General features: G+C 62.8%; 2 protein-coding genes across 3 annotated transcripts; both read left to right on the top strand.

Annotated features, from left to right (window-relative positions):
* The first annotated feature begins 166 nt into the window (after positions 1-166).
* Positions 167-23,389, top strand: LOC142365391 (protein phosphatase 1 regulatory subunit 37-like). Its single transcript, XM_075446136.1, has 13 exons — positions 167-492; positions 8,031-8,128; positions 9,020-9,065; positions 11,908-12,008; positions 14,892-15,011; positions 16,519-16,669; positions 17,260-17,415; positions 19,492-19,604; positions 19,905-20,046; positions 20,449-20,615; positions 21,432-22,317; positions 22,697-22,785; positions 22,874-23,389. The coding sequence occupies exons 1-12, from the start codon at positions 297-299 to the stop codon at positions 22,777-22,779; spliced, it is 2,259 nt and encodes a 752-aa protein (XP_075302251.1). The 5' UTR covers positions 167-296; the 3' UTR covers positions 22,780-22,785; positions 22,874-23,389.
* Positions 9,440-11,901, top strand: LOC142365392 (uncharacterized). Of its 2 annotated transcripts, none has more exons than XR_012766455.1 (2): positions 9,440-11,204; positions 11,285-11,901. XR_012766455.1 is itself a non-coding variant. In XM_075446137.1 (2 exons), exons 1-2 carry the CDS (start codon positions 9,847-9,849, stop codon positions 11,023-11,025), a joined length of 1,077 nt encoding a protein of 358 aa, XP_075302252.1. In that variant the 5' UTR covers positions 9,440-9,846; the 3' UTR covers positions 11,026-11,901. The 2 variants fall into 2 exon arrangements, 1 of the variants encoding a protein (XP_075302252.1); XM_075446137.1 differs by having other exon boundaries at positions 9,440-10,895; positions 10,998-11,901.
* Positions 23,390-24,064: the final 675 nt, after the last annotated feature.

Raw genomic sequence — 24,064 nt, 5'->3', positions numbered from 1 at the left:
CCGCCCCGCTCCTCCGCCTTCTCCCCCGCTTTCGCTCTTGTTTTTATTGCTTTTATTCTGTGGAGGTTTTTTTTTTTATTCCCCGCGTCGCTCCTCCCCGTCCTTCCCCGGCTGCCGTTCCGCCCGCGGCCGTGGCGAATCTGCGGCGGCCCGGCCGTTGGCGGCGGCCCGGCCGTTGGCGGGCGGTGGATCCGCTCCCTTGCGCGGCCTTTGCGCGCTCCCCCGCCCCGGTCCGGCCCGGCCCCTCCGCGCCGGGCGATGCCCCCGGGGAGGCGGTGAGGAGGGAGAGCTCCGCCATGGAGGCCCCGGAGCCGGGCCGCGACCCCCCCGAGCCCGGCAGCGAGGCCCCGCCGCCCGCCGAGGCCTCCCCGGCCGGGGCTGCCGGGGGCAGCGAGGACGTGCGGCTGCGGCCCGGCGCCAAGCGAGTGACGTTCCCCTGCGACGAGGACATCGTCTCGGGGGCGGTGGAGCCCAAGGACCCCTGGAGACACGGTAACGGGGGTGTGTGTGGGGGGTGGACACCAGGTTTGGCTCCCGGAGGTGGGGAACTGCGGCCAGAGCAGAGACCGCACCACGGCCCCCCGGCCTGGGGGAGAGACCCCCGGCCTGGGGGAGAGACTGCTCAGCCCTGGATGCAGACCCCCGATCTGGACCCGGCCCTGGACAGAGACCCCCGGTCTGGGAGAGAGGCCTCTCAGGACAGGATGGAGACCCCTGGTCTGGAGGAGAGGTCCCTCAGGGCAGAGACCCCCAGCTTGGAGGAGAGGCCTCTTGGCCCAGAGCAGAGACGCCCGGCCTGGGGGAGAGGCCCCTCGGCTTGGAGCAGAGACCCTTGGCCTGGGGAAGAGGCCCCGCAGCCCCTGACAGAGACCACCAGCCTGGGGCAGAGACCCCTCGTCTGGGGGAGAGGCCCCTTGGCCCATGGCTGAGACCCGCGGCCCTGGACGGAGACCCCCGGCCCCAGATGGAGATCCCCCTCGGCCTGGGGCAGAGACCCCCAGCCTGGGGGGAGAGACCGCTCAGCCCTGGGCAGAGGCTCTTGGTCTGGGGGAGATGCCCCTCGGCCTGGGACAGAGACCCCCATCCTGGGGGCGAGGCTCCCCAGCCTGGGGCAGAGACCCCCGTTCGCAGCCAAAGCTGCCCTGGGCTGGGGTACCCAACCGCAGCCTTTGGGAATCCCAACTTCAACGCTGAAACTGTGGGCCTGGCGAAACCATGGAGGTGAATCGGTGCTGCTGGTGGGAGCGGCGGTGATGGTTGGGCTCAGCCGGTGCGGTGGGAGAGCCCTGGCTGCCCGCTGCCGTCGAGGAGGGCGATGGTCCCACGGCAGCAGCGTGGAGAAACCAGTGGCTCTTCCCCAAAGCTTCCCCTGCCCAGGGGAGGAGGAAGGAGAGGACCCGGAGCGCCGTCCCTCCGAGGTTCCGGAGGTTTTGGTAACGTCTCTGGATGCTGACGCCCACCCCAGCCCCTCCGGCAGTGCGGGGAGCTCAATGTGGGGAGCGGGGGAGCGTGGCGTTCCCGGGAAACGTCCCCAGCGAGGAGCACGGCCTGAACGTGAGCTCCAGCAATCTCTGGTCCCCGTTCTCCCGGTGTCCGTGGACCCGCTGGCGGTGGGTGCCGAACCCGTCGGGGGCTCCGCTGGAGGCCCCTCTGCCGGGCTGGGTGAGGGGCTTTGCCCCGGGATGCCGCCAGCCCTCCCGATAATCCCGTAACGTGGCTGCCTGCGCATTTCAGGAGGTTCTTTGTACCGTGCCAAAACAGGGGAACCGGCCAGAGATGCGGCGAAGGACGTTGCGCTGCGGTCCGAGCACCAAAAGCATCGGTCACCGGCAGCCGCACCTCCTTTTTGGGCCTTTCTTTTTTTCCTTTTCCTGAGTCGCAAGCCAGAAATTGGGTTTCTCCCGAGTCTTTCCCGGGCGCACGCCTCCTTGGGTGACGAGATGCGTTCCATTTCCACTGCGCAGACCCCAGCCGTGGCCTAAGAAGCGCTGGGTCTCGTTCCGGAGCGCGGGTTGGTTCTGGTTTTGTTGCTCGGCGTCAGCTGGCTTATCCCGCGGCGGGGACCGGCAGCCAGACGCCTCCGTGAAATACCTCCGGCGGTGGGGGAGAGCGGCTCGCGGGCGCCTTTTTGTTTGCGTTTGTCCTGGTTTTGGTAATTTACCTGCAATCAGATGATTTTTGCGCCGCTCTGATCCTGCTCCGGCTGATGACGCACCATTCGCCTGGCGGAGCCAACCCCGGGGGTTTGTCCCCCGAGCCCTTCTCCGCTGCTCCGCAAAGCGGACGTCGCTCGGTGCTCCCAAACGAGCCGCGCTCTTCCCACGCGCCCTGATCCCGGAGGGAGCCCGGGAGGGGCGAATTCCTCCGCTGAGCTCGCCTTTCCCAAAGCTGCGGGCGCGCTGGCTCGGAGCCGGAGGCTTTCCCCGAAGCCTGGTGTTGGGGACCTTTCCTTAAAGCTGTTGAACTTCAGGCTTGGTCCCCGAAAGCGCCTCTGCTCGTTGAACTTCCTTCTGGCTACTCGAATCCGAGGTCTCCTCCCCAGCCGGTACCGGCAGGGCTGGTTTTGCCGGGTGGCACGCGGCACGGGGCTTGGTGCCGAGCGGCCGGGGCCCGCCTCGCCGGTGCGCTTGCCAGGCCTTGGAGGAAGAGGAGGGTGAGGAAGGCGTGTGGTTGGCTGCGAAGCTTCCCTCTCCGGGGAGATGTGTTCCGAGCAGCGTGGGCGTTGTTTAGCGGGTGGTGGGTCCGTCCGCTCCCGGTTCCTCAGCCCCCACGGCAGACGCTCGGTTGAATTTTTAAACCAGTGATACCCGAACATCAGCAATTCCCTCGCCTCTCACAGAAACCCCCTGCCTGGACCCCAGGAGGCGGTCGGGGGCTTGAGAGCACCACGTTTCTCACCAAATCGAGCACCGTTTCTTTAATATTTCTCTTTTTTCGCTTTCTTTCCCCTCCCCCCCGGCAACTGCTGCGCCTTTAAAGCATCCTGACGCGACGGAGCTACCGCAGCTCCCAGACAAGCGGCCTCTCTGCAGGCCCGTGTCGGGTTCCGCTCGTCAGCCCTCCTTTCCCTGAAACCTCGCCGGTGAGCCTGAATTATTTCTGCCTTCAATTCTTTCTTGCCAGGCTGCAGTACCGGCCTCTCTGCCGCCTCGCCCGGCTCGACGTCCAGGTTAAATGACAGCGCTTTCCGCTCTGGCCTTCCTCTTCGCTCCTCCCGTTGGGCGCCCGCGTGGCCGGTGCGTTCTGCCGACGGAGGTGCTGCGCCGGGTTTAACCCAGAAGAACCCGAAAGCTCATCCTGTTTTTTCCCAGCTTGTTTTCCGCCAAACCCTGTCCTGATTTAAGCCTGCGCAGGTCCGAGGAGTTGGCCAGGATGGAAATACCCGGCGGTGAGGAGGTTCGGGGCCAGAGCGCAAGACGAGGCGGGGAAAGTGCCCCTGGATTTCTTCTCCCCCCTCCTACAGCTTCGCCAGCCGCTTTGTTAGAAAGCTCTGGACCTCAGCGCGTGGGGAGAGGAGCCAAAGGCTTCCCTGGCCATCAGGATGCGTCTTCTGCCATCTCTGATGGAAAGCACAGGAGGGGAAAGACGTCTTCACCTCATTCCCCCGCTGCAGCCGGGAAACCGCAGACGGGTCGCAAAGGAGCGGGTGTGGAAACACAGGGGGGAAAAAAAAACCTGGAGGCGGCGTGTTTGGTGTGGCCTGGCGTTGGCGTGGGGGGGACCCTGGTACTGCCTTCCTCTCCCTGCGCTGGGTGCCACTGGACCGAGAGTGACGGAGCCACTCGATGGCCAGAAAACTCCTGTCTTGGGGTGGGGGTTTTTTACACTTCCCAGGAGAAGAAAATAATTTTCTTCCAGCTTTGTGGGAAGACGGGAAGCGAAGCCTCGCGCGGGAGAAGCGGCAGCAGTCTGCTCCCGAGCGGTGGCAAAGAGTTGGAGATCTGATTTGGTGACCTTGGGCGTGGCGGTAAATCGTTTGGTCGCATGGAAGTCACTGCCTTTTGCTTGCCGGATTTTGGGACGTACCGCTCGAGCAGCGCCGGGATAGGGACATCCCCGCTGCTGACGTTGGCTCTCGCCTCCTGTTCCTTAGGCTCTGCCTCCCGGGACGTGGACTGGAAGCGAGCGCAGGGAGCAAAACGAAGCAAAGCGCGGCGTGAGCCTGTGAAAAATCAGCTTTTCTTCTCGGTGGCACAGCAGCTTAGCAGACGAGGTGGCTGCGGCCGGCAGCTGATGCCACCTTGTTAATAAATAATGACCTGTTTGCTCTGGGCTGCGTTGGCCGGGGTTGGCTGCGGACAGAGGAGCGGGCGAAGCAAAACCGCGGGCAGAGCGGTTTGGGGGCACGGAAACGCTGGGCTTTGAGAGGATTTACGCGCCAGTCCCTCCTCGGTGCTTCCTCGCTGGCAGCGGGGCCTCTGCGTCATCCCGATATCCCAGGGGATTAAGGGCCTTTCAGGAAGGGTAAATCCCCGGGGATTTGGGGAGCCTTTTGGGGGGATTTGGATCTGTTGCTGCCTGAGTTGTGGCACCCCCGGGGGCTCCTCGCAGAGAGCCATAGCGAAAAAGCCCCGCAGAGCTTGTAGTTAAGGGCAAAACCCCCCAAAACGGCGCTTTTGGTGACTGGGAAGAGGAGAGCGGCACGGGGCTGTTGTTGTCTTTTGCAGAAAGAAGTGTTATCTGCAATGTTAAACTTTATCCATGACCCTTTCTGGGTTTTTTTTTCTGAATTTTGCAGGCTCACTGCCGGTGCCTTGCTGGCTGAGCGGCTGTGGTTTGTGTTTTCCAGTGCCCGTGCCGTTGCTGGAGCAGCGCCCGGTGCAGCCGGTGGCTGCTCTGCCAGGAGCCGTGGGCAAAAATTAGCAGAAAATTATCGGGTGGAACACATCGAGTTACACAGGAGGTTGGGAAATAACCCTGGTTGTCACTCCTCGGCTCTTAATCCGCCGAGCAACAATGAAGAGATCAATTAATAAGGTAGTTAACTCTGTTTGGGCGTATTAGCGCAGGGCTTTAAAATGTCAGAGGGGGTCAGGACGCGAGCGGGGTCCAAGCCGGGCGTCGTTTGGGCCGTAAATCTTAGTTCTTCGTTAGGGAAACGCATGGAAGTCTTGTGCAGCTGCAGGGAGAACCTGGAGCACCGTGCGACGAGCTCTGGGTGCCGTCTCGTTTGGTCCTCGAATGTGATCATTGCAGGGGCAGGCTTTGAGGAAGGGGAGGATCCGGGACGCCATCGGGGATGCTCCGGATGGAAACCTGCACGGTCTCCAGCCTGGTCTTGCTAACAGCAGATGTTTGAAGCCGCGGGTGATTCCAGGCGAGCAGAGCGCGGCCCCGTCGCCTGCCCAGCCGGCTGCAAATCTGCATTTGATCCAGACCCGTCTGCGGAACAGCTCTGCTTTATTTTGCGGACGGCGTTGGCAGTGTCGAGCCCTTCCGCCGGCTCCCGTGCCACAGGATCGGCTTCAGCCCTCGTCTGCCGCGCTGCTCTGCCAAAACAAAGACTTTTCCCAGAAATTTCGGGGGTTTTTTGAAGGCGGGTGTTGCAGTTGCTGAAAATATTTGCTGGGGAGCCGCAAGACGGAGCTCAACAGGAAATATCAATATTGACTGGCAGGCTTTGTTACGGCCAACGGGCAGCAGAGCGGCGCTTTGCGAAGGTGGAGAAGAGAACGGAGCAGGGATGGGATGCTCTAAAAACCGGCCGGAAGAGCCTTGTTGACTAAACCCCCTGATACCTAGCGAGGAATTGCCCTCAGAGGGTCTCAGCGCCGATCGTAAGGATGCGTCATTTGGGCCAAGCGAGGAATGTTTTTCGCGGCTCTGAGTTTCAGCAGAGCGAGGTGGCCTCGGAGCGAAGCCTGAGCCTCTCAAGAAGAAGAATCGCCGCGCGGCGTTGGCGTTCAACCTCCTTAAAGGCTTCACGAGAGCAAAACCGAGATCAAATCCTAACTGCTCCTACCAGCTCTGGGGAAGGAGGAGCAGGTTAGAGGTTCCCACCGGCGATCTGGATCCGCTGGTGAGCGTTTCACCGCGTGGAGGGAATCATCCCGGGATGTTCTTCGGGAGCGGGCAGTCGCCCCAGTCCTCACGGACCGCCGTGCCAAGCGTGGGTCTCGGTGCGTGGGCCAGTTAGCTTCTCAGTGCAGGTCTCTGTGTGAAGAAGGAGGTTGGAAGCGGCTGGAGAGGACCACGAGACCTGATACTGCTTCCTGCTGGGCTTCCAGCGAGGCTTGGCGAGCGCCACGAGCTGGGACCGGAGATGTTCCAGGACGTGCGCAGAGGGAAGCAGTAGCAAATCCCTGTCCTCCAGCAGTGAGGGCTGTGAAGATTCAGGGCTTCCACCTTGGAATCTGGGGAGAAATCCTTCAGCTGGGACGTTTTGGAGCGGGCTCCGCAGACGCTGGGTTCACCCTGGCGCTCCCGGGATGCTCGTCCACGTGAGGACGGTGGCGATACTCTTTTCCTCTCCTCTCTTTCCCAAAATCCCGTTGGGTCTTTTCTGAGGAAAGCGTTCACACGGCAGATGGGATCAGAAATGTCGCAGAGCGTTGCTAATCCCCTCGCTAACCTGAATGTTTCTCTTCTTAGATGCGGGGCTCGCTCGGCCTCAGTGGATTTTCCTCCCCGGCACCTTCTGCAGCTCCTGGGGAACCGTCGAGCTGGCACGTCCCCGCGTTGCTTCAGAGGAGCAAATGCTCTCTGTTACCTGGGGCTTTTGGGGCGTGAAGCCGTTCTTAGGTCTTCCCTAGTTAAGCGCTGGCTTGGGCTGTGTTTAAAACTGGGCTGCTTTGCTCGGCGGGCCGTGAATTGTCCCTGCGAACCTCACCGTGGTGGCCTGGGAAGGCTTTCGGGGCTAAAGGCTGCTGAAAAGGCGTTTTTGGCTGGTGCGGCCAAGCCGGAGCGCGGCGTTGCCTGTGCCACGTGTCGCTCTGACCACATCCCGCTGGCAGAGATGCCTGACGGGTTGGGTGCAGACAGGGAGAAGATTAAAATAGTCTTATCTCTTTTAATTTTCCGAGCTGGCAGAGTGTTTAGGGTCCAATCGAACCTTTTGGATGTCGTAATCCTCGGGGACAGGAGGCTGGGGGTTGCTTTGTGCTCGGCCAGACGAGGTTCCCGGGGAATCCGGTTTCTCCAGGTCGTCGTTTGACCAGGGACGGCTTTCGTGTTTGTTCGGGCCAATGGCCGAACCGAAATCACGCCGAAAGCGGAGGTGGGCATGGCCTCACGTGGCTAATGATCCCCATGGCAGCTCCCGCCGCCCGTGTCGGCTTCCCCGGCATGCGGAGCGGCGGCATTACCCGTGATTCAGGGAAGGCAGAAGCGGTGAGTAAATGCCGCTTGGCTGCGCGGAGCCGAGCTTGGCGGCGGTGACGGCAGCCAGACGCCCCTCCCGCAGCTTCCCGGCGAGGAGCTGAGCTCCGGGGATGCGTTCGCCGGAGGATGAGGGCTCTGAGGGCTTTTAGCCGATGTCTCACTGCCTCGGGCCGAGCCCCGAGTCCTCACTGCGCTGCTCCGGCCGTCTCCGGAAGCCGATGAGGGAAGATGTGGGGTTGTACGTGGGGGTGGACGCACCCTGTCCAGCTCCATGCCCGCGCCGCGATCGAGTGAAAAACCAAAGCTGAGTGAAACTAAAAGCAAGAGGAACGCATTAGCGCCGTTTATTAATCACTGCAGCCGATTGCTGAGGGGGAATTGGGGTTTTTTTGTCCTGTGATTCCTTCTAAAATCTTCTCTGCTTCTGAAAGAGCATCTCTCGTGCCAGAACGCGGCGGGAAGAGCCGGGTGCGCTGCTCTGGCCGCTTTTCTGCCCGAGCGAGACGGGGCTGGCTCCCGTCGACGTGTTTGAGCAAGCCCGGCTCAGGTTTTGCTTCGTTCCGTTGCGTCTGAACAGCCTTCATCCCTGTCATCTGCTGGCAGGCTCCTCTGCCAGGCGTAAATCCCAGTGGATGGCAGCGTCTGGTGGGCGAAGGCGGCTGTGTCGGTTCCGAACCGTAACCTCCGTTCTTAACCCTCTGCCTTTTCAGCCCAGAATGTGACTGTCGAGGAAATCGTGACCGCCTACAAGCAGGCCTGCCAGAAGCTGAACTGCAAGCAGATACCCAAACTCCTGAGGCAGATACAGGTACAGCGCGTGCTGGCTCCCGCTTCAAACGTGGCAGTGAGAAGTTACATTCAAAAGTTAAAATCAAATTAAAAAGTCAAAAATTAAATGAAAAAAAAAATGACAACTCCTGTTTTAATAGCCCGAGCAGGTTTCTGGACAGGTGAAACTTGCTGCAGAGAGCAAAGGTGAAGGAGCTTGGTCGCAAAACACTCTGTGTCACTCAGGGTGCGACCGTTTTGAGACGAAGGCGCCGGGTTTCCCTGGGGAAGCGGCATCCGTCTCCTCGGGGTGCCCTGCCAGAGGCGGGCTCTGGCGTCCCCACTGTCCCCTCCTGGCACGCCTTCGAGACTCGCAGGGGCTGGTTGGCGAGGCGGTTTGTGCCTCGGGGTCTGTTTGACGCGGAAATCGGCGCGTGCGGTCAGGGGAGGGAAGCCCGCGGCAAGACCGCGACGACGCTGTGGTTTCCCTGCTCACGCAGGGTGAAGAAAAGTCCCGCTGACATCCTGCGGCCTGCGAGTGGCACACCGGAGCTCGGTGTTTAGAGCTGTTCCCTTGGCCTGGGAGGGAAGAGTTTCGCTTTCTCACCCGCTGGGCAGCTCCGGTGCCTCCGTGCACAGAGACAGACCCTCATCTTTGCCAGCCCCCCTTCCTCGCAGAGCCCCGAGGCCTCGTCCCGGGGAGGGTCACCAGCTCTCCCCGCGACTTGCGCGGGGACCCAGCCTGCGAAGCGCGGTCTCGGCTTTGGAGCGAAGCCTGGGCTGAGAGTTCCCTCATCCTCTCGTCGTTTTGGGGAGGATTTGCTCGATTTGCCGCGTTACCTCGTTATCCCAGCGCATGAATTCGCCTCCCCTTCCCCCCCGCCTGCCTCCTCCTCCTCCCGAGTGTGAAATGCCGCTTTTTCTTTTGCAGGAATTTAAAGACCTGGCTCCCAGGATAGACTGCTTAGATCTGAAAGGTAAGCCCCTCTGCCGTCACCGGAGGATTTTCTCTCTCCTCTGGGCGGTCGTGGTGTTTCGTTCCGTGGCTCCGGCTCTCGCTGGAGCCGTGGTCCCAGCTGGGGCTCTTGCAGGCCGCAGCAGGAGAGCGCCTGAATCCCAGCGAGAGCAGGAGAAGTCAACACCAGAGGTGTTTCTGTGCCAGGAGTTCTCGACAGCCTGGCCGAGGAGCAGCAGAACGGCAGCAGCAGAGCTTCAGCGGCCCCTCGTCCCCCCCCGCCCCCCGAAACAGCTCGTTGTGGCTGAGCCGGAGCAGGTTTGCTGGAACACTTTTCCGAGCGATGTCTGGAAACTCCTCGCACACTGGGAATACTGGGAAGGTGTTCCGGTTCGTTCTGTTTCCTGCAAACGTCTTCGTGAGTGGTGGTTTTTGCGGGGCATCTGCGGCACTGCAGGAAGGAGAGGAAGAAGGTCGCCCTCATTTCCCCAGGCAGATATTTTGCCGGGGTTTCTGCCCACAGCGGGTCGCCGCCTCTTTTCTGGTCTCCTTCCCTTCCAAAAGAGCTGCTTCTCCCGCGCCGCGCTCGGGGCTGCTGCCCAGAGCCAGCCTGGGAGGCCAGCAGCAAGAGCAGCCGCGTAGCGGGGGTAGGAGATGGAGTGGTGGGCGCTGGCCGGAGCGTTCTTCCTCTGTGGAGCGCTGGTGTTGGTGTTGTTCCTCTCGGCCCTTGGTCGTCCTGGTCCTGCTGAGGTCCTGCCCGGGCTGTTCCGGTTTCCCACCGAACTCGGCGGGTGCTGGAGTGGATGGAATTTTTCTGTGGCAAACTGCGGCTTGGCTCCAGGGACAGAAGCCACCTGCGGGGACGGCAGCCTTGGGGTTTAATCCGTAGCACGTGGTGCCCGTTGTCGCTGACTCAGCGTTGCAGGGGGAATCCCGAAGGCTGGGAACCCCTTGGGAGCTGCCGTAACAAACCCCAGAAACTGCCGGAGCCGCTGTGCCTGGAGGAGGAGAGCCGTGCTGCCGGAGGAGTAACAACACGACCCTGCCCAAACAACGCCCCCAGAATAAATCTTTCACAGCCCCCATTGCCGCCGTTCGGACTCGGCTCTGCCGGGCTGGATCTTTGTTCTTGGCTGCTCACAAACCCCGCAGCCGCCGGCTGGCTGGGCAGCCAGACCGCGCGTCCCCCTTCCCCTGCAAGTGGGGGTTTCTCAGCAGACCCCAAGCGATGCAGACGCCCGGCTGCTGGTTGCTTGACGCCACTGCACACGCTAGAACGCCGGCACAGCCCAGGCTCAGGCTCTGGCGAAGGGTTTGCAGTCCCGCTCCACAGCACGTGCTTTGCCGGACCGTTTCCCACCCGGCGTGCCGCCGTTTCTCCCTGCGCTGGGTCCCCTCGCGATGGTTGTTACAACGGAAACAAAGCTCTGGGTTTATTTGAAGCGGCGTTCCACCTTTTTCACGGGGACTGGTGTCGGCCGTGGCCTCCTCCCGCTTTCGAGAGGTGGGAGGGAGCTGAGGAGGGCGCGCAGCTCGCCCTGGTCTTGTTGAGTGGGTTCCCGGCTCCGCAGGGTGAGATCAGCCCGTGGCTCGGCTCCGGCGTGGGAAGGGTGATCTGTTTGGGAAGCACGGGCTGGTTCCCCATCGCCGGCAAGGCCGCACCAGCCGGGGAGGTGGCGGTGGGGCTGCCGGAGACCCCAGCGGGCGACCGTTTGCCGCCGCGTTTTCGGCTGCCGATGTTTCGGAGGGGACGGTGCGGCCGAGCTGGCGGCCGTTGCCTCGTTCTTCGTACGGGGGCTGAGATCTGCTGGCGTCGGGAGGAAAGGCGGAGCTTCCACCCTCCCGGTTCCAGGTCCTCCCCTCTCCAAATTCGCTTTGCCCCACAGAATCACCCCCCAGCAATCCATGTGGTGTCCGAAACCCCCGTTTTTTCCACCAAAATTGGCTTGTGCAGCGGTGCGGGAGGAGCTGCAGCGCCGTGAGCTGGCGGGGATGAGCTGTCGTGGCTGGCCAGCACCTCGGGCCTCGGAGACTTGGCTGCTGCACAGGGCTGGTCCAGGGAAATACGCAAATAAAGGAGTAAATAAACAGCCCCAGGTCTTGGGAAACGAGGCGGCTTCTGCCAGCACTTCCTGAGATGGAAACGTGAGGAACTGAACAGGTCAGAGGCGGCAGATCAGCGCGTGTATTTACAGTGTGTGAGCAGGGATTGAATTTTGAGGCCGCGGCGCTTTTATGTAGCGAAAGGAGTCCTCAGACGGCACTTGGTTCGTCAGCGGGGATGCTCGTGGCGTAATTCCCGATGGACTGGAGCTGGCGAGGGGCCGGCTCGCTGGGAAGACGGCTGCCTGCCCAGGGGGGAGGCTGAAATCCCGGCTTTCGGCAAGGTTTAGGCGGAGAAAGCGCTGCTGCGGCGGCTGATGTGCGTCGGGTGAGCGACCGGGCTGGTTGGTAGGTGGATTTGCAGAATCCTCCGAGCTTGCTGCGGGCAGCCGGGTGAGAGACATCCTTCCCGAAGTCTCCTGGCAGATCCCGAGCTCGGCTTGTGGGGCTGCTTGCGAGCCCTGGTGCGGGTTTTGGGGCTCCCCGTGCCGGCCAGTCCCCGCCTGTTAACAAGAAATCCTGCTCCGAGGTGCTGCTTCCCGCTGCCAGGCCAGGCGCGTGGGGCTAACTCAGGGCGGGTGCCCAGTGCTGGGTCTGAATTTGCATTCGGGCCGGGGGTCTGCAGGGTGGGCTGCCTCTGGACGGGGGAGAAAACCGCTTCCCGCGTGTCCTCTGTCCTGCGGCGTGGGGCTCTCGAGGTCCCGGCCGGCCGCGCCACGTGCTGCAGCGCCCAAATTGACTTTATTCTGCTCTTTCCCCAGGGGAGAAGCTGGATTACAAAGCCTGCGAGGCGCTGGAAGAAATTTTCAAGCGGGTCCAGTTCAAAACTGTTGATCTGGAGCAGACGAGCTTGGATGAAGATGTAAGTGGCCGTGAGCTCTCCCAGCTTCTCGTTCCTGTTCCACAGCAGACGCGAAGCTCAGGGCGTCTGTGCTCAAGTCCTTCGCTCCTCCTGGGCACTGCCTTCTTTTCTGGGGGCTGTGCTGCGTCACTGGGCCCCCTCCCTTCGTCCCCACGCTCTTACAGAATCACAGAATGACAGAATGGTGGGGGTTGGAAGGGACCTCTGGGGTCAGCCAGCCCAACCCCCTACCAAAGCAGGGTCACCCACAGCAGGCTGCACAGGACCGCGGCCAGGCGGGTCTGGAATATCTCCAGAGAAGGAGACTCCACTGCCTCCCTGGCCAGCCTGGGCCAGGGCTCCGGCACCCTCTGAGGGAAGAAGTTCTTCCTCATGTTCAGCTGGAGCTTCCTCTGCTCCAGTTTGTGCCCGTTGCCCCTTGTCCTGTCGCTGGGCACCACTGGAGTTTGGCCCCGTCCTCCTGACCCCTCCCCTGCAGGTATCTGTGAGCATATATTAGGTCCCCTCTCAGCCTTCTCTTCTCCAGGCTGAACAAGCCCAGCTCCCTCAGCCTCTCCTCATAGGAGAGATGCTCCAGTCCCCTCACCATCCTCGTAGCCCTAAACGGGGCTCTGGCGCAGCGTTTGCTGCTCTGAAAGGAGGAGGTTGGCCACTGGCTCTGAAGCCCGGGTGGCTGCAGAGCTCGGAGGCATTTTTAAATACGTGTTTCAAAAGCTGTTCTGCAGGAGTTGCGGGCAGCTCTCGGATAGCTCCTTGGGGCGGAGGATGGAGTTCAGGCTCCCTTCTGCATGTCCCGTCCCATCCCGACTTGCCTTCCTCCTCCCTGGTAATGCCTCGGGCCCTGAGTTCAGGCCGCAGCGGGTAAGCGGAGGAGGTTAAATATTAAGGAAGTGGTTAAAAATTATTTTAGCAGGCTCTGCTGCTGAATTCACCTTGTCCCAGAGCATCCCCTTTCAGTCCTTGCGTCTTCAGGGGTCTTGTTTTTCCCATCATCCATCCCTGGCTTCCGACCTGTTCGCTTGGAAGCTCTGGGTGATTTTTTTCCCCGCTGGAGCAGCACTTTGGGAAGGCCCCGCAGCCGCGAGCTTCTCGGAGCCGCTGCCCGCGTCCGAGACGACGGGGGCCAAGATGGGACTTGGCCGGTGGCTCCGGGTCCGACCCCGTGGCTGTGCGGGCTCTGAGCTGCCATGGTTCCTCGCTGACCCCGTCCCACGGCCGCAGGACGGGGACGTTTTGGGGATGGACGAGTCCCCGGAGAGCACCGCAGCCCGGCGAGTGACGTGCTGGCAGAGCGGGGACGGGCTGGCTGAGCTGGTGACATCCGCGGCTGTAAAACCATCCCGTGCTTCGTTCGACTCATTACCTTGCAGGAGGAACAATTGCGCGTTGATAATTTAAACGTAGCCCGTGGCTTCGGAGCTGGATGGAGGGATTGCAGACCTCGGCGCTTTGCGCTTCTCTCTTCCAGTTTCGTTAGAGCAAGGCCGGCTGCGAGGCACGAGGTGTCCGATGTGTCTCCATGTCTGCTCCCGGCGGGGGAAACTCCCGTGGAGGGTGAACACCGGACCCCCGCCACCCCGAGACCTCCCGCTGCTGTCCCTGTCCCTCCCGTTCATTCGGCATCAGCGGCCTTTTTCCCTCGGGGGTGTCACTCCAGGGCCTTCGTCACCCGGCGCTCAGATGCTTCTCCTCCTCGTTTCCTGCCGAGCAGCGCCCCGTTGCCCGCGGAAAGTCCTGCTGTTCCCCGAAAACCCCTTCTTTCTCTTGTCCGTCTGCGTGCTGGCGTTTTCCAGTCCTCCGCAACTCGCCGCAGATTTTTTTGCTGGGAGCCTCGCAGCGCTTTTGTGGCCCTTCTCTGCCCATTCCAGCCTACGTTTCAGCTCATTTTCTCCAAAGAGGCTCGTTAGGTAATTAAGCAAATTGCTCCGCTTCTGCCGGAGGAGCCTTAGACATTTCACAGGCACGAGTCCTGCTCTGCTGATCCCTTTCACTCCTCACCCTGCTGTAAATCTTGGGGTTTACGCCCTGGTTTTTTCCGAGCCCGACTGGGTGATCGGGTGGTTTCTTGGCTGGGGAAGCAAACACACACCCCACGCCCCCCCCCATTTTCCCACGTCCTCGGAAGCATTCGAGTGCCTGTGCGTCCTGGGTGCCGCAACCGGCTCCGGCCGCGTTCGCTTTCTCCCCGGGTGCCAAAAGGGGCAGAGCGGGGGGGTTTCAGCCTCTGCACGCTGCCGTCTCGAGCTTGCTGGTGGAAATCTTTGCCCCGTCGGCTTTACCCCGGGAGGCGGCTCTGCCGGCACAGCCTGCGGCGGGAACGGCTGTGCCGGAGCTGTCGTCCCATCCCAGGCCTTGCTGGGTCCCCGTCTGCCCCGGTGACAGTCCCCGAGCGCATTCCCCATGGTGGGGACATCAAAATGTGGCGAGATGCCTTTTTTTTTTATTATTATTATTATTCCTGGAGTATCCGTGGGCAGCAAATCTGCAGAGAGTCCTCCAGCGAGAGCGGGGGGAACCCGGCTGTGCCGTGGCCGGGGCAGCACCCTGGGCTCCTCAGGGCTGGCGAGGGGAGGGGACGCGGTCCGGGGCTGGGCGAATTCATCACCCGGGGGGGCCAATTTGTCTGCGCTGGAAGTTGAGTGAAGGGGTTTTGTTGCCTGGAGGGGAGGTCCTGGACCGTGTCCGTGAAAGCTTCAGGGCTTAATATTGGAGCGGTGACGTGAGGTTGTGGAGAGGTGGCCGGAGGAGCCGGCTTCTGCCCGAGCCGCTTGCGTCCTAGCACAGCAAAAATCGCAAAATCTCTTGGTTTTCCACCCCCCTCCTCAAACCCCTCTCGGCCTCCGCCTGCTCAATGCCGCTTTTCCCTCTGCCTTCGTTCCGCAGGGCGCCTCGGCGTTGTTTGACATGATCGAGTATTACGAGTCGGCGACGCACCTCAACATCTCCTTCAACAAACACATCGGCACCCGAGGCTGGCAGGCAGCCGCCCACATGATGAGGAAGGTTTGTGCTCGTGCTGGAAGATTTTCAGCGCCCGCTGGAACTCCCTGGGGTGGGCTCTGAAGACCCCCGCGTGCTGCCCGAGACCGTGGGTGGGGTTTTGTGTTCCGCTGTCCGGAAAACCCCCGAGGTTCAGAGAGACCTGGTTAACCCAGGCTCGGAGGCAGGAAAAGAAATCACCCTTCCCACCCGCCGCGAGGTTGCTTAACGCCTCTGCGAGCACCCGAAGCGGAGAAAATGGAAATGCAGATCCCTGAAGGAAAAAAAAAAACCCCAACAACCAAAGCAGGCTGTGGCTAGTGGCGTGCGTGCGGGGTCAGCCTCTCCGGCTGGGCGTTCATTCTCTCGACAGCAGAGTGACGAGCGCCCGTGTTTGGCTTTGTGGGGCTAATTAACCTCATTGCTCGGCGCCTGCGCTCGCTCTGGAAGCCGAGCGCAGAGGAGGCAGCGTCTCGTGCTCCCCGTTCGGGGCGCGGCACGAAAACCCGCCCTCCGTCCGCAATTACCTCTCAACCTGCTCGTTTCGCCCAGCGCTGCCAGCGCGTTTGCGCAATGCCGGGTGGAAAGCCCGCGCTCCCCGTGGCGTTCCCCGCCATGCGGGCTTTGCGGTGGGGCCGTTATCAGCGACCGGAGCTCGCGTGGCGCGGGCGATGCCCACCCCGTGTTCTGGAGAAGCCCAACGTCACCGACGCCGGGGCCATGCTGTAAAACCAGCGGCATGAGCTCGGTGGCAGGGAAGGAGCTCGAGACGCCCTCAGGGCAGCTGCAGTGTGGGGGGTCTTTAATTTCTCGGTAGAAATGCGGAGGCTGGAGGGGTTTATGTTGGCGTGGAAAATGGCGAACCAGCCGAATAGAGGCCATCGGCACTGCGGATCTCGAGCGGGAACGGACGGCATGTGGGAAGCTGGAGAAGGGCCTTGAGGCTCGGAGGAAAACCCCGAGCGAGGGACACGTGGCTCAACGCCGTCCCGGATCTGCGAAGCTCGGGGCAGCTCGTCCTCGGATCAGTGAGGACGAGGGAAGCTTCCCTTTGGAGAAGGCAACGCCGCTATGGTCACCCGAAGCGCATCCTCACCGGTGCTTCGGCTCGAGGGCCTTTTTATTATTATTATTATTATTATTATTATTATTATTATTATTATTATTATTATTATTATTCCTGGAGTATCGCTCCAGTCACGGCTGGCATGGAAGCAGTTCTCTGGGAGAAAAGGCGTTTGGTCTGGAATTGCGTGGTTCGAGCGCGGAGCTCGGCGCGGGGTCATCTGAGCGGTGCCGGGGTTATCTGAGCGGTTCCTCCTGGCTCCATACCTCATCTCCGAAGCCCGTGGGGGGACCAAAATGACGTTTCAGCTGAGCCTGAGTTATCCCAGGAGCTCTTACCTGAGCAGCCCAGCAACGGCGTTGGGATGGGACTTGGGCTGTAAAACAGCTTGGCCTAGAAAAAGCCCTCAAAAAAAACCAGCGGCCGGGGCCGAGCGCTCATCGCTCTTGTGTTTCCCCCCCTCAGACGAACTGCCTGCAGTACCTGGACGCGCGGAACACGCCGCTGCTGGACCACTCGGCTCCCTTCGTGGCGCGCGCCCTGCGCATCAGCAGCAGCCTGGTCGTCCTGCACCTGGAGAATGCCAGCCTCTCAGGGCGCCCGCTGATGCTGCTGGGTGAGCCCCAAGACGCCGGCGCCGGGCTCACCGTCACGGCGAGCTCTCGTGGCCAGCGCGGATCGAGGTTGGGGTGTTCCCACGCGGGCGGGCCGTGGGTGTAAGACAGCGGCTGGGTGGCCTGCATCGTTGAGCTGATGAATTGGCAATCAATCACAGCCCAGGCTAATGGCGGTGTTGTGATAGCAGCGATGAGCTAAGGGTTCAGGCAGGGGAGTGTTTCGGGGGGTTAAATCGTTCGTTAGGTTGGCTTAGCCGGAAAATGGCAACGTGCCGGCGAGGGCGCATGCCCTGCGTGAATTGCTGACGCCGCTGGCAGCCCCCTCATCCCGGCACCGGCCGCCGCCGCTCCCCTCTGTGGGTGGGAGGGCGGAAAGGGGCTTGCGCGGGATCCCGAGTGCCTCGGAAGCGCAGCCGGGGGCTTCCGGCCGTGCTCTGCGGCGTCGCTTCAGGCTTGGACGGGCGGAAGTGCTTGTAACGGCGTGGCCGGGACGCTGCCGAGCCCGTGCGTCGCGCGGAGGCCGTGGGCCAGCGCCTTTCTCCTAGCCGTCGCGGCATGGGGGTGAGGTGCTGGGTCACCGTCTTTTCAGCCACGGCTCTGAAGATGAACATGAACCTGCGGGAGCTGTACCTGGCCGATAACAAGCTGAACGGGCTGCAGGACTCGGCTCAGCTCGGCAACCTGCTGAAGTTCAACTGCTACATCCAGATCCTGGACCTGAGGAACAACCACCTCCTGGACTCAGGTGAGGGCATCTCGCTGCGCCTGCAGGCAGAGCCCCCGTTTCCTGGGGTTCGCACCCAGGGTTGAGGCGGCGAGCGAGGAGCTGGGCTGCGGGACGCCGAGCTCGAGGGGCTGCCGGTGCGTCCCCGAGCTGCGCCGAGGCGGGAGGGATCCACAGAGCAGCTTCGGCATCTCAGAAGGATTTTGGCAGGGTAAACCGCTCGGTTTTTAGAGCTAAGATCATTAGAGAAGCTTTGCTTGCGTTCCGGGCTGGGCTGCGAGGTGCACGGCAGCTCCGGGAGGTCAGGAGAGGCGAGGACACCTCAGCGTCGCGTCTTTCGGCTCGCTCCATCCCTTGCTCCCACCTGGTTTTTCCCTTCCCCGCTCCCCGGAGCCAAACGAGCGGTCAAATTCAAGATCAACCCAGGAATTGCGAAACAATCCCAGCCCGGCCTCCAGTCCCAGCTCATTCTGCTCGGCGATGCCGATTACTCAGCCGAGTGCCACGGTTTGGCGGAGGAGCCGCGCGTGCTCCACACCAGCTCTCCCGGCTGCCAACGCGTTGGGTACGAAGGTAGCCGAGCGTCACCGAGTCGGATGTCACCGCCGCTGTTGTGGCCACCCGTGCTTCCGGATGGGTCCCACCCTGAGGTGCAAATATTAATTTGCCACCTTCCGGGTCAGCCGCCACGGCCCTCGCATCTTTGGGCACTTAATAACCAGCGGCACCGGGGCTGCACATGTCGGAAGCCGCTCGCTGGGCGTTGCTGCGGCTTCCCGCAGCGTCGCTGGCATCGGGGTGCTGCGCGCTTATCGAATAAATACTTTTAAAGCGATTTAGACGGGCGCCTGCCCTCAGCCCGGGCAGGGTGGGACCAGGGAGGTGTGGAGAGCAGTGGGGGATCTGCATCTGCGAGCAGCTCACACAGAATCGCCAAATCCCAGCATGGCAGGGGTTGGAAGGGACCTCTGTGGGTCACCCAGCCCAGCCCCCTGCCCAAGCAGGGTCACCCAGAGCAGGCTGCACAGCACCGCGGCCAGGCGGGGCTGGAATATCTCCAGAGAAGGAGACTCCACAGCCTCCCTGGGCAGCCTGGGCCAGGGCTCCGGCACCCTCAGAGGGAAGAAGTTCTTCCTCATCTTCAGCTGGAGCTTCCTCTGCTTCAGTTTGTGCCCATTACCCCTTGTCCTGTCGCTGGGCACCGCTGCAAAGAGTCTGGCCCCGTCCTCCTGACCCCCCCCCTGCAGGTATTGATCGGCATTTCTAAGGTCCCCTCTCAGCCTTCTCTTCTCCAGGCTGAACAAGCCCAGCTCCCTCAGCCTCTCCTCGGAGGAGAGATGCTCCAGTCCCCTCATCACCCTCGTAGCCCTGCGCTGGGCTCTCTCCAGTAACTCCTCATCTTTCTTGAGCTGGGGAGCCCAGCACTGGACTCTCTCCAGTAGCTCCTCATCGTTCTTGAACTGGGGAGCCCAGAACTGGACACAGGACTCCAGATGGGGCCTCACCAGGGCACAGCAGATGGGAAGGAGAACCTCCCTCGACCTGCTGCCCACACTCCTCTTGATGCACCCCAGGATCCCGTTGGCCTTCTTGGCACCCAGGGCACGCTGCTGGCTCATGGTCACCTTGTCGTCCCCCAGCACTCCCAGTCCCTCTCTGCAGAGCTGCTCTCCAGCAGGTCAGCCCCAGCCTGTACTGGTGCCTGGGTCTCCGTGATGCCGTGTCCGGCGGAGAAAGGGGGACAGTGACGTGAAGCCTGCGCCCGACCACCCCACGTCCCCACGCCTCTGGCTCCCTCCCCGGGGTTTTCACACCCTGCTCCGAAGGCTCCAACCCAGCATTAATTAATTTGAGGCGTCAGGATGCTGAATTGCCGGTTTGCGGCCCGGGGAGCGACGCGCTTCACCCGCGGCCGAGCTCGAGTGAAGGGGTTTGGAGGAGGGGGACGGTGCCTGGGGACGCTGCAAGCACCGGCGCTTGGTGTAAGGATGCCGTGGCCTTGCCCGGGCACCGCCGTCCTCCCCGTCCATCCCACCCCGGACCGGGCAGCGCTGTCGGAGCTGGCAGGAGAGCGCTGAACCCCCGGCTGTTTTCCAGGCTTGGCGTACATCTGCGAAGGGCTGAAGGAGCAGCGGAAAGGCCTGGTCACTCTGGTTTTGTGGAACAACCAGCTGACTCACACCGGCATGGCCTATCTGGGGATGACGCTGGTGAGTTGGGGCTTGGCGCCTGCCGGGAGCGGTGATGACTGAGCGCCGGGCGCTCGGCTTTGGTCCCGGAGAGACATCTCTCCGGCGATGACCAGGTCCCGGCAGCGGTGGGAGCGCGCCGGCCGAGCAGCTCGGCAGGATGTGCCCCCTGTCCCTCGTCCCCCTCGGCGGCTGCTCGGCGTCCCTGGGCTCGGCGCCGTGGTTGGAGAAGCAGCCGGGAATTAAACCGACCGGGGACATGAGACAGCCGCGCCGTCCCATCCCCCTCGAGCTGATTTTTTTTCCCCTGGGTACCCACAGCCTCACACGCAGAGCCTGGAGACCTTGAACCTGGGCCACAACCCCATCGGCAACGAAGGCGTCCGCAACCTGAAGAACGGGCTGATCGGGAACCGCTCCGTCCTTCGCCTGGGCTTGGCATCCACCAAACTGACCTGCGAAGGTGAGCGGAGCCTGGCGCGTGCCGCGGGCCCCGGTTCAGCTTGCGGTTCGCCCGGCAGAAGCTCTGTGTCCCCCGCGGAGCTTCGCTTGCTCTAGAGCAGCGCACGGGATCCGCTCTGGGCTTGGTCCGGCTCGGCTCAGCCCGGTGGCTGCGTGGCGTTGCCGGGGGGGGGACACGGCCCGGCTCTACCCGAAACACCACGGCTGGGCTGTCCATGTGGGTTTGGTGCCTCCGGCGTCTCCTGCGCCGCACAGAAACCTTCTTGCTGAGCACGCAGGGGGTTCCTAGGACACCCCCCATCCCTCCCAAAACACCAAGCTCCTCTCGAGGCCACCCCGAGGAGGAGCAGCGGCGTCCCGGCACGTGCCCTGCCGTCCCCAGCTGCTCTCCCGTCCCTTGCAGGGGCGGTGGCGGTGGCGGAGTTCATTGCCGAGAGCCCGCGGCTGCTTCGCCTGGACCTGCGAGAGAACGAGATCAAGACGGGCGGCCTGATGGCCTTGTCACTGGCTCTGAAGGTCAACCACTCCCTGCTGCGGCTCGACCTGGACAGGGAGCCCAAGAAGGAGGCGGTGGGTAACGCGCCCGCTCGCCCGCCCCTCTCTTGCCCTTCGGGGGGGGTGTCTCGTTGAGCCCCCCCAGCAGGAAAACGCCGTCCTCGGGGGGTGACGCCTCCCGCCACCACCACGTATTTTTTTTTGGCCGAAATGAATTCCCGCCCAGCCTGCGGCCGCGGGGTTTTGCGCGAAGGTCGGGCCGTAAGATAACGGCTGCTTGCGGTGACGCCGCAGCGGAGGTCTGGGGGGCGTTTCTGAGAGTCTCCAGTCTGGCCCCCTGCTCTGAGCAGGACCCAGCCAGCACCCGTCACCTGGGGTCGTGCTCCATCACCCGGGGTCCTGCTTTGTCACCCGGGATCCTGCCCCGTCACCCAGGGTCCTGCTCCGTCATTCGGGTTCCCATTCTGTCACTCGGGGTCCCGCTCCGTCACCCAGGGTCCCGCTCTGTCACCCAGGGTCCCGCTCTGTCACCCGGGGTCCCGCTCTGTGACCCGGGGTCCTGCTCCGTCACCCAGGGTCCCCCGCTCCATCAACCAGGGTCCCGCTCTGTCACTTGGGGTCCTGCTCCATCACCCGGAGTCCTGCTCCGTTGAGCAGGGGTGGGAGTCCCACAGTTGTGACAGGGATCACTTTGAGAAGAAGCCCCTGGAGGACTCAATTCTCGGGTGATTTAAGTGTTTCTTGGGGGAACACCAGTCACGTCTTAACTGGGCCGGAGGAAGAAACCGCCCCCTGTTACCCTGTGCCTGGAAAATAGACGTGGAGCCGGTCGTTCCCGGACGGCTGAGTTCTGCACGTCCCGAGTGACCGAGGGTTTCTCTTCCCTGGCAGGTAAAAAGCTTTATCGAGACGCAGAAGGCTCTCCTGGGCGAGATCCAGAACGGCTGCAAGCGCAACTTCGTCCTGGCCAAAGAGCAGGAGGAGAAGGAGCAGAAGCTGCAGCAGTCGGCCTCGATGCCGGAGATCACCGCGTCGGAGCCTCTGGAAGAGGGTGAGGCAGAGGACGGGCGAGCCGGAGGCACCGCCTCCGCTCCAGGAGAGGGGGAAGAAGCCAGGGAGACCCCGCTGGCCTCGGAGAACGGGGACGCGGAGCCAGCGGAGGACGATGATGGCGACAGAGGCGACGTGACGGACTCGGATTCGGACACGGACGAGGAGGCGGACGCTGGGTTGGAGACAAAGGACTTGAGCGAACCGACGGGACGCCCCGACTCCAGCGACGGCCATTCCGCGCCCCAGCTGCTGCTGTCCCCGGAGAAGCCGAGGGACCGGCCGCCCCCCTTGCACATCGCCGAGGAATCACGGCGCGACGCTGACGCGGGGAATCCCACCGCCTCCACACCCTCCTGGGGAAACGAGAGAAGGATTTCGGTTTCCAGTCCCGGGCGAGGCCACAAAATCTTTGTGGTGACACGAGTGGAGAGCCTGCCGGAGCGGACAGCCGATGCTGCGCGCCCAGGGGAGAACACTGACGCTGCCGCGAAACCCGCCGAGAGCCCGGCTCCGGCCGCGGAACCCGAATTCCCAGTGCCGCAGGCGAACGGAGCCATTCCCGAATCCTCTGCCGGCTCGAGCGCCGGCCGCAACCTGGCAGCCCGCGAGAACGCGGCGGGCAACTCGCCCCTCACCAACGGGCTGAAGACGGATTTTGCTCCTGCGCTGCCAGACGCGTCCTCGGACGGCGACAGGAAAACGGCGAGCTGCAGCGCCAAGCACGGTGAGCGCTCCCGCCCCGAGCCCCCGCGCCCCTTCCCGAAACCACCGCGGAGCCCGGGATGAGCCTGGAGCCGTCCCCGCGCCGGCGTCTTCCCGGGGCTGGGAATCCCCCACGTCCTTCCGACGGGATGCACACGGCGGCAGTGATTTTTTGGGGGGGGGGCTGCTTTTCCCGCGGGGGTTTTAACCCGAAGCGAATCTCCCTGCGTTCTTTGCTCCTTAATTAGGCTTCTGAGCGAGCTGAAGTTAATGAACCTCCTTGAGCCTCTTCGTTAGTGGTCAGGCTAACCCGCCGCGTGTTTTTTTTTGGGGGGGGGTGGCTTGGGGCGGGAAACGGGGAAGGCGGGCGGGCGAGGGCAACAGCGGCCATTTGCTTGCAGAGCTGAGTTGCTCCAAGAATGAGCAGGAGCTGGAGGAGCTGCTCCTCGAGGCCAGCCAGGACGCGGGGCAGGAGTCGCTGTGACCCCAGGTGAGCGGCACCGGGGGCCGGGGACACGGGCGAGGGGTCCCGGGGGGGCCGGGGACGCCATCGCTGCCCTCTCTCATCTCCCTCGCAGGTCTTCGAGGCTGCTCGGCATCGAGGGGAGGCTCTGCCGTCGCTCCGTTCTCTTCCCACCCCACGCGACGACGGAAGAACCCAGCCTCGAGCTGCGGGACAAAGGGTTCTTTTAAATATCTGGCTTTATTCCCCCAACAGTTTTCTGCCCCCGGACTCTTCCCCGGGGCGACGGAGGGAGGGGAAGGAGAGCAGAGCGAACCCCCCCGGCTCCCAGCCGCCCCCGCCGCCTTCGCCGTCTCTTTTTTTTTCTACCTTTCCCGGCGGAGGAGACCCCGCGCCGGGGCGAAGGCAGCACCGCGACGTCGCTGGCGCCGGGGAGACGAAACCCACACACTACAGGGGAGCGAGCGCCGGGAGGAGGCGGCGCGGACGCGGGAGGGGGGAGCGTCGCTCACTAAAGACACCCAGGACAGGCCGCGGCCGCGGCCGCCGCGGTTATTTATTGTTGAGTTTCCCGTTTGTTCGTTCGTTTTGTTTTTCGGTATCTTATTTATCGTCCGCTGCGAAGTGGCTGGGTGGGGAGGGGGGGCGGTTTAGAGGGTGGGGATAGGATTCACGAATCCCTTCTGGGCTAACCTGCATCGGGGCTGCCGGAAAAAAAATACCAGAAACACAAAAAAGCAGCGTTGGTGGAGCCCCCTGCCCTTCTAAAAATCCACCCCCTCCTAAAAATCCACCCCCTCCTTCTAAAAATCCACCTCCTCCTTCTAAAAATCCCCTCCCCTTCTAAAAATCCCCCCACTTCTAAAAATCCCCCCCCTTCTAAAAATTCCCCCCCCCCCCCCCCGAAAATCCCCATCCCTGGGGCTGGAAAAGGAGCCGGCCGTGCCGGCGCGGCATCTTCCCAGCGAGGTGGGGACGCCCCCCCCCCCCCCCCAAAGCTTTGGGTGCCGGATCCGTGGTGGGAACCCATCGCTCGACGGGGAGGAGCCGGCTGCCCTCGGCGATTCCTCCGGTCCGGCTCGGGGGAAAAGTGGCCGGCTCGGGGGGGGCGGCCGCGGCGGTGGTTTTCTCAGGGAGGGTGCCGGGGGTCCCGCTCGGCGTCGCCGCCGCCTTTTTTTTTTTGGGGGGGGGGGGGGGGGGGAATGAGGACGCGTCGCTTTTCTTAATCTTAAGTGCAATAAATCAATCAGGGAGCTGCGGCGCCGGGGGGGGGGGCCGGGGGGGCCGGCGGCCGTCGTTCTGCTGG

The sequence above is a fragment of the Opisthocomus hoazin genome, chromosome 39 (assembly GCF_030867145.1).
Source record: "Opisthocomus hoazin isolate bOpiHoa1 chromosome 39, bOpiHoa1.hap1, whole genome shotgun sequence".
NCBI classification, from domain to species: domain Eukaryota; kingdom Metazoa; phylum Chordata; class Aves; order Opisthocomiformes; family Opisthocomidae; genus Opisthocomus; species Opisthocomus hoazin.
The sequence above is the reverse complement of the archived record's forward strand: the minus strand, read 5'-3'. Positions and strand labels throughout refer to the sequence as shown.